Source organism: Gallinula chloropus (assembly GCF_964237585.1).
Source record: "Gallinula chloropus genome assembly, chromosome: 1".
Taxonomy (NCBI): Eukaryota; Metazoa; Chordata; class Aves; order Gruiformes; family Rallidae; genus Gallinula; species Gallinula chloropus.
This window is the reverse complement of record NC_140085.1, coordinates 112,902,725-112,911,153: the sequence shown is the minus strand read 5'-3', so window position 1 is coordinate 112,911,153 and position 8,429 is coordinate 112,902,725. Positions and strand designations below refer to the sequence as shown.

Genomic DNA, 8,429 nt, shown 5'->3' with positions numbered 1-8,429 from the left:
CAGATAACAACGGAAGGGGAATAAGTACAGTGTCACACTGCTTGCAGAGCATCCCTGCAGAAAGCACACGCCTCAGAGTGGTGGTTTCTCCTCATGCCTCTGCCAGGGCAAGGTAGGAAGCAGTGGAGACAAGACTGTCCTCTCCAGCTGCCTCCTCATGCTCCCCTGCTGCAGCGCTGGGTGCTCCTCACGCCTGTGCTGCAGGGGGATGCTGTATGTAGTTAGCACAGAGACATGAAGGACAGCTTGCAGGTGTCTCTGTCCTCTTTGCTGCCTGAATTGCTGGGGAACATTTTGGTGCCAAAATATTTCACCAGGAATTGATCTGATTAGCATAAAATCCCATCTTTATAATGGGTTAGTGATAATAATCAAAGGTAATGTTTGTAGTTTCCAATTGCTCAGGCACATTTCGGTACTAATGACACATCAAGTTGAATTCCAACCTCACGAAGATGTAACAAGCTGCATCTGTCAAGCTGAGTTAAAAACACGGGGTGATTTAAGAACATTCAGGTCATACAATGGCTTTTCTGTATCCTCTTTTAATGAAAAAAATACTGTATGAATAGAAATGGAAGTATAACAAAGAATTTTCAGTCAATGTAGGAAAATACAGGGATAAATAGAGCAAGTAAAACTAACATTTTACTTCCAGGTTATTTGTGTATCACAGAACTCCTGTCCCAACTCACAGCCACATTATGTTTCAAAACAGACTGGGAAAATGAGAACAAAATATTCTCACAGTACTTTTACTGACATATTCCTGGTTGAAACTATGCTGGTAGTATTCACATGTTAATTTTTCATTTCTTGCAATACAATAAAAAGTACAATAAAAAGACTCTCAAGCTCTCTTTACTCTTGAGGAAGGAAAGTTTGATCTCATCTCTTTCCTTTTAATGTCATAACTTGCAAATTATTACTGGCAGTACACTTGATTGTTAAAAAATAAGGATGTTACTGCAAATTTTAATGTGCAGTTTCCCAGTTTTTATATGACAGTGTAACATTGACATGGAATAATATAGTATAGTTTTTACCCATTAGGAGATCCGTTTTAAGATAACTTCCAAACACTTTAGGCATGAGGAAAATAATTTAAAAAATCTTCACCAAACTAAAATTAACATACATGTATTCCATATATTAACATTGTCCCTGCTGTATGCCTTAGTATGGTCCAAATTCCCAACACAGAGACTATTTATATCATTTTCTAGTGTGTCCATATCTTCTTAAATTGGAAGAAATATGTTTAGAAAAGAAACCTGATCTACTACAACATATAATGGGGATAGATTAACTTCAATTATGTTACTTGAAATAAAATATCCATTATATAATGGATGAAATATCCATTATATTAAGCTACTGGCTGGCAAGCATTAAATCAAATATAGACTTCTACATACTCTGAATCTGTAGTAAAGTATTATAACATATTAAACAGATCTTTATTTTAAAATCTCTTTCCAGCACAGGCCCAATCCTGTATTAACTGCCTCACATAAGCTAGTTGAGAGTTATGAGGATCCCTGTCTTTTTTGGTACTGTATTCTGAGCTTTTCCAGTTGCTCTACACACTGCGTCTGGGCCAGCTTCAGCGTTCGATTCTCCTCTGTCAGTTCTGCATACTCCTTAGCCAGCTGAGCAGCATCCATGCTTTCTTTTTCCACTTGTTCCAGCCTGGCAATCAGCTCCTTTCTGACGATTATGAGAAAAACCCAGAGATTAAAAATGGCAGTATGCAAAAATTATCATCGTGTGTTAGATTAAAGCTGGACTATCAGGCATTAGCACGGTATTACTTGAGCTCTTGTGAAACAAAGACCCAGGAAATTACTTTTGGTAGAGTCTTCCTTTCCCCTTTAAAATATGAAGCCGCCAAAACCTCTGACAGGCTTGCTGTTCAGCAACCAAACCTGAAGAATGCTGGGGACCTTCAGGTATCTTTAACTTCAGGAAGAGTTGAACATGCTGTTTGCATGGGGCGAAACAAGTTCCTGGAGACCGCCTCCCAATTATTTGCCTGCAGAATAACAGCTTAATTTTCTCTCAATACCACACATATTTGAAAAAGAGTGTGGGTTTTTTTTCCTCTCCTTTGGTTGGTTAGCTTTATCAGCAAATTCTGCAAAGTACAGCTGTTTTCCTTTGCTACAAAGAAAAATAATTCTAGCAAATAGAAGGCACGTCAATCTGAGCTATATATGTTATATCTGCAATGTCACTGTGCTCAGACCTTACCCCTACTGCTGAGGAAGAGTGATAGAGCTGCAAACCTGACCCCTCCTGGTCTTTTTAAAGGCAGACACAGGAGGATTCAACCTGTTGCTTCTTTCTGGACGGAGTCACACACACAATGCCTTGTGTTCCCAGAACTGGCTGGGTTCTGTATAGTCTCAAACGAAATTACCTCAGCACAAGTTAAGATAAAAGAGATCTTTAAACAAAACACACCAAAGGCATGAGTGACCCACAGGGTATCTAATTGCTCCTCATGCAGTCACCCAGCAGGCTAGTCTGGCCTCTGCTCCTTTTCCCCCCTTTACATCAAATCGTTTATTCACCCCTGCTACAGGAAGTGTCTTCTAAAAGGTTCTTAGTTCTTTCGACCATTTTATCTCAGAGATTAGTTAATCTTCAACTGTTCATAGCCCTGTGACTCTATTTCTCAGTCATGTCAAAACAATGCTTGTAGATCATCGGGGGGAAGACATAATGCCCTCGAAGTGGGTAGTTTTTGCCGCGGTCTTTAAAGGAGCCCCCTTGCAGGACAGACCAGCGCTTTCAGACAGGAAATTCCCACAGGTCCGCAATTCTCTCACCGCAGGTCAGAGCACTCAGGAAATGATAACATTTCAGTATTTGCTGATCACTTACATTATTACTTAGAGCTGCAAAACTACCGCTTAGAGCAGCAAAACTGTAAGCACCTGGGTTTTGAAAAACACTTCTATCTGGCCTCCTTTGAGGATCAGTCTGATCTTCCTCTGTCCTTATGACAGCTTTCAGTGATAGCACAGTGTGCCCATGGCTGGTTCAAGGGGTCATGAGTTAGAAGAGACCCCACACACACACTTATTTCTCCCAGCTGCGATTCCCATACCAAAAAAAGAAGAGGAAGGGAAGACTTATCAGCCATTACAGCAGTTTTAACTCATCTGACTGTCGCAGTACACAGAAACCCTCCTGTAGCTGTGTATGTTGGCTTTGTTTTATGCCATCGAGGTGATGTGTAGCAACTACGCTGCAGCAAAGCCTCTCCCCTTCCTTTCCCCAGGTGAAAGGTCTATTCAAAGTGGGTCTTGGAGAGCAAATACCAAGAGGTGTTGCTGTTCAGCAGAATTCTTTTAACACTTGGCACAATCTAGTTGCCAAAATTTCAAAAGCAATAAGTTGCTAACAGATTAATACCTCTTTGCTTGGCCCACGCTAGATCAGCCAATTTTCAAACAGGCCAAGATGCACTGAGCTTGCTGGGCAGTGTGATATCCCAGCCCCATGAATGGGACTTTAGGCCACAGAGGCATAATTGCATGTACACTTTCAAGAAGGGGGAACGCATTTAGGGAAGATGTGACTTTACAAGTCCAGCAGCTTTTAACACTTTGGCCTCTCAGGGCTTCCCCTAGAACGCTTCCATCTCTTGGGAACAAAGAAGTAAGTAATTAAGCTTCTTCTGCAGTGTTTCGTTGCAGTTATTCTGCTGGTACAATGCTGGGCTGAAGGATTAAATGAAGCTCTTTCAAATATAGAGTGTTGACTCAAAAGTGTTCCAAACAAATTCATCCTGAATCATTCTTCCTTACTTTTCTTACACTTAACGAGGTTCTTAAAGGCAGATGCAGTGAACACGCTGCTAAGCAATCAGCATCTTAAAAGCAAGTAAGCCTTTTCCATGGGGACTTCTAGTATGTGTAACAGAAAGGTACAGACTACTCTGCTTGGTTGGACTTGAGCCAGGAGTGGCACAGACAGACAGTGTGCAAACTCAGACAGCTCTATTAATGAATGTCAGCCCTGATTTCATAAGATGAGGCTACACGCGGGCATGGCTTTTGTGCCGCTCTCTCATAATACTCAAGCAGCACAGATAACTTTTATGTTACCCCAGGATTTAGCTTTGCTATTAAACAAAATATAAATAAAAGATCCAAATATACTCATTGCTGCAGTCCACACTCCAGGACCTCCCCCACAGAAAGCAGTTTCCTTGCATGAGGTAGTAACATTGCCCGCTTCTGAGTCAGCAGAACCTACTTATTCCCTTCCCATCAGGATCAACACCTGTTTACAGGGCAGGGTGGTGTTTCAAGCGAATACTGCCAGCCTGCCACAGAAATCTAAAATTAGACTACCAGGGAATTGCTAAATGTTATGAATGGTGTGGTTTACGGAGCTCACAAAAGGATGAGGACAGTAACTAACATTTGCTTCTGATCTAATCCATGGTTTGAACTTAGCTTCCAGGGGTTAAAGAACACCATACTAAGCTCTTGCACCATCTAGCCTTTGTTATGGATCCTTAAATAGACCTAGCACTGCGTAATCAGTGCTTTCTGTTAATGGTTACCCTGAGTTTAAATATTAACAGCAGTGATAAGGTATTTTCTAAGATGGTGCTGAGGTGCTTTAAGTTTTGAGACAACCTGTAATGTACATTTTAAGTGTTCTTTGTTGGGGAGGGGTTGGGGTGGGAAGGGAAGACAAGTGTGGTTTGCATCATAAATCAACAAACCACATGCCATACCAGAGCAGGAGAAAAACCTGGCACAGTCTTAGCAAAAGTGTTTCTCTTGTTCTGGCCTTAGTGATTGACCGTGATGAGAATAGAGTTCCTGTACAGTGGTGTTCACAATGAGTAAATACCAAGAAATGTGGCAGATGAAGCAGATAAATCTATCTGGAGAGAAGTGCATTTGGGGAAGGACTGGCCTCAAGGTAAACAGCTTCCAGAGTGCAAAGAGGGGGACTTGTCTTTCCCCTGTTGGGAACAACGTATTCAGGACCGTGCATCTGTGCTACTACAGATTTCTTCCCAGATAACGTGTCTCTGTTCTGGGCCCGTAAGGTCATTTACCCTTCCCATATTTGATATGGCTTTCACGTCAAGAAGAATCATGAGACCTTGTGAGATAATTGCTGTCTGAGGAGACTGCCCTTGTGGGTACAAAGTGCACTAAATAATTTTTCAAACAAGGAGACAGCCTGTATTAATGCAAATGAAAATATTTCTCAGATGCCAGCACATGAAAGGTCCATAGGTATTCATCGCTGCAACAGGGCAAGCTGAGGTTTCTCTTTGTATCAAAAAAGGTGTAATTTCCATTATTTGGCAAGAAATGTGTATTTTGGATACATGGGAGATGATGAAAAATCAGGTCTGGAATGGGAAAGTTATTAAAGATAAAAGGTTGCCTCTAAGGTTTACACCAGTCTTTTTTTGCAGTACTTGAAACTCTGAAGACTGCTTAGAATCACAGAACCACAGAACATCCTGAGTTGGAAGGACCCATAATGATCATCAGGTCCAACTCCTGGCTCCACACAGGGCCAGCCAAGTCAGAGCATGTGACTGAACACATCATCCAGATGCTTCTTGACCTCAGCCAAACTGGGTGCTGTGACCCTACTGCTGCTTCCCTGGGGAGCCTGTTCCAGTGCCTGACCACCCTCCCAGTAAAGAACCTCTTCCTATCATCCAGCCTAAACTTCCCCTGTCACAGCTTTATGCTGTTCCCTCTGGAAGGTTCTATCGCTGGTTCCCAAAGAGAGGAGATTGGTGCCCATCCCTTCACTCCCCTCATCAGGAAGCCACAGACCATGATGAGGTCTTCCCTCAGCCTCCTCTTCTCCAGGCTGAACAAACCCAGGGACCTTTGACCTCTCCTCGTAAGACTCCCCCTCCAGACCCTTCACCATCCTTGGTGCCCTCCTCTGAGCACTCTCCAGTATTTTTATGTCCCTCCTGTACTGTGGCACCCAAAACTGCACTCTGTGCTTGAGGTGAGGCTGCATCAGCACAGTGTAGAGCAGGACAATCCCCTCCCTGGACTGGCTGGCAATGCCGTGCTTGATGCACCCCAGGCCAATAGTTGTCTCCATACTTGATACTTGTCTCAACAGACAAGACACTCCAGATACAGTGCACCTGGAGAAATCATCTGGACTTGGGACCTATCATCATGAGAGCACGCTAAAACATATGAAAGGATCCCAGAAAATTTATCAGACATCTCTACTGTGTGTCTCCCGTAGTATGTGTAAAAGAAGGAAAAGAAATCATATCCATGGCAAAGAAAAGGAGTGATCCTAAACCAGGTGGTGGTCAAATGACATTTTCTGAAGAGTTATATTCGAATTGTCTGGGGGAGGAAAAAGAGAAAACCAGCCAGTGCTAAGAATATGAGATATAGCTAGCAACCATGGCAACTCTAATATTTAACTACATAATCCAGGGTCATTATCTAGTAATAGCAATATAACAAGTGCTCAAAATAACCAGCCATCCCATCCCTTTCACCCAAACTTAGATACCCAAAAACATCTGTTATGGAAATACACGTGTGTTTCTGGAACATAAATTAAATTACATTCTGCGGCCTAAATGTGGTGTGTTCTCGCTTCCACACCCTTTTCTCTCTTCTCAATCATGTCTCCCATTCCAGAGTGATTTTGTCCCTTGTACAGCATATTGCTGGCATAAATGGGAAGAGTTTGAGTGAAGACTGCAAACAAAATTATGATAATTTATATTAGCATAAAAATCCTCTACCCAATGTTCTTTTAAATTCTGTCCATTTCTTGCTTCGTTTTTGTTAATTTCTCCCTCATTTCCCATTTTCCTGTGAAATAGTTGTTGCTTAGTACATTATCTTTTCCATCTACATTGCATACAAGACAAGGGGGCAAATAAATTCTTTTCTTGCCCTGATGAAAAACAACACTTGTCATTTCACACCACTGCCTTCCTATACTTCAGCCATACTTGATGCTCACACCACAGTGAGAGACAAGTCAAACTAAGCAGAGTTAAAAGCCTTCAAAAAGTTGCAAAGGAGGAAATATTTTTTATTACTTTAAAACAATGCTATTCAGCTTTATATTTCTTAAAAATGGCTCCTTTAGAAATATAGCTGCATGTATGATTTCATATATAAAAAGTTGTATTGAACTTTGAAGGTTAGAACAAAACTCGTTTAAAGTAGAACAAACACTATTCTATTTTTTGTTTTACTAAAAAGCTCCAAGACCTGTACAGACATTTGTCAGGTTAACTTAACATTATTTCTTCCTCCTAGCCAACAAATAAAAGCCAAATTTGCACCATCCATTTTCCTCTCTTTTCCTGACAATGACTCTCTTGAGTATGCGGTGTGCACAGTGTCCTACCAGCAACCACCACAGGGGCAGACACTGCCTAGTGGGACTTGACATTTTCATTCCATGGGTGAGTCAGGGCACTGGCAGGAGCTCCATCTATCCAGCAGCACTCCTGGTAAACACATACGCTGAAGAACACCCAGAAATTGCTTGTTCCCCATTACAAGGGGCGAAACTCTATCTTTGTTCATTTTAACAAAATAATATTTAAAAAGAAATGGACAATATGAGGTGTATTAGGGAATGGTGAATCTGTATCTCCATGCCTTCAAATTCAAACACAGAGGATGATAAAGACACCTGCGAAAAGGGGGAAACTCCAGAGAGCTGCAGAAGTGTCCATCTTCTCAGTTCGATTACAGCTGCATCTGAGGCTAAAAGCTGTGCATCTCATCAGACCTTTCAGACAAGTCAAAGCATCCTGCCCTTGGGAGAATGGAATGTGCAACAGCATGCCACCCCCGCCGTTGTAATCCTCTCTGCTCCTCTGCATTCAGCACATGCGATCCCATAAACTGCCTTTAACTTGCACACTGCAACTGCTGAGCACAGATTTTTTATATTGTCAGACTCTAAAACTCAAGTGATCTAAAGCTGCCTTTTGAGTTCATACATGTAAAGTTAGGCACAGTAACTGCCACCTGAGATTTTATATTCAGTCTGGGTTTTCAGAGAAGACAAATATATGTTGTTCCCACTGAATAGAGTCGGTCACTAAATACACAAGCAAGCAGCTTGTATTAGACAATCAAATTTGACAATTCATTGAAAAATTACTTGATTTGATTATCTTCCCTACATTGTTTTTAAAAACAGCAATTGCTTTTGATTGGCCAACTTTAATTAATGATGTATCAAATGCAAACACTGGGGCACCCCAGTGTTAATCTCTTCTGGTCACTTTTTATTTCCTGTTTAACCTTTGTGGCAATCTGTCAGCAACTGAGTACCACCCAGGTCCTACAGTGGAATGGGATTTGTATTGAGAAACCTCAGCTAGTTCCAACACTTCAGGCAAAGACTAACTGTAGCATGCC

General features: G+C 41.6%; 1 protein-coding gene across 1 annotated transcript in view; it reads right to left on the bottom strand.

Moving 5' to 3' along the window:
* Positions 1-535: 535 nt before the first annotated feature.
* MAP3K7CL (MAP3K7 C-terminal like) overlaps positions 536-8,429 on the bottom strand; it is a 30,026-nt gene continuing 22,132 nt past the window's right edge. The window contains exon 6 of the mRNA XM_084261689.1: positions 536-1,710. Within this exon, the coding sequence (XP_084117815.1) occupies positions 1,530-1,710 (181 nt within the window). The 3' untranslated portion in view covers positions 536-1,529. The remainder of the gene's footprint in view (positions 1,711-8,429) is intronic.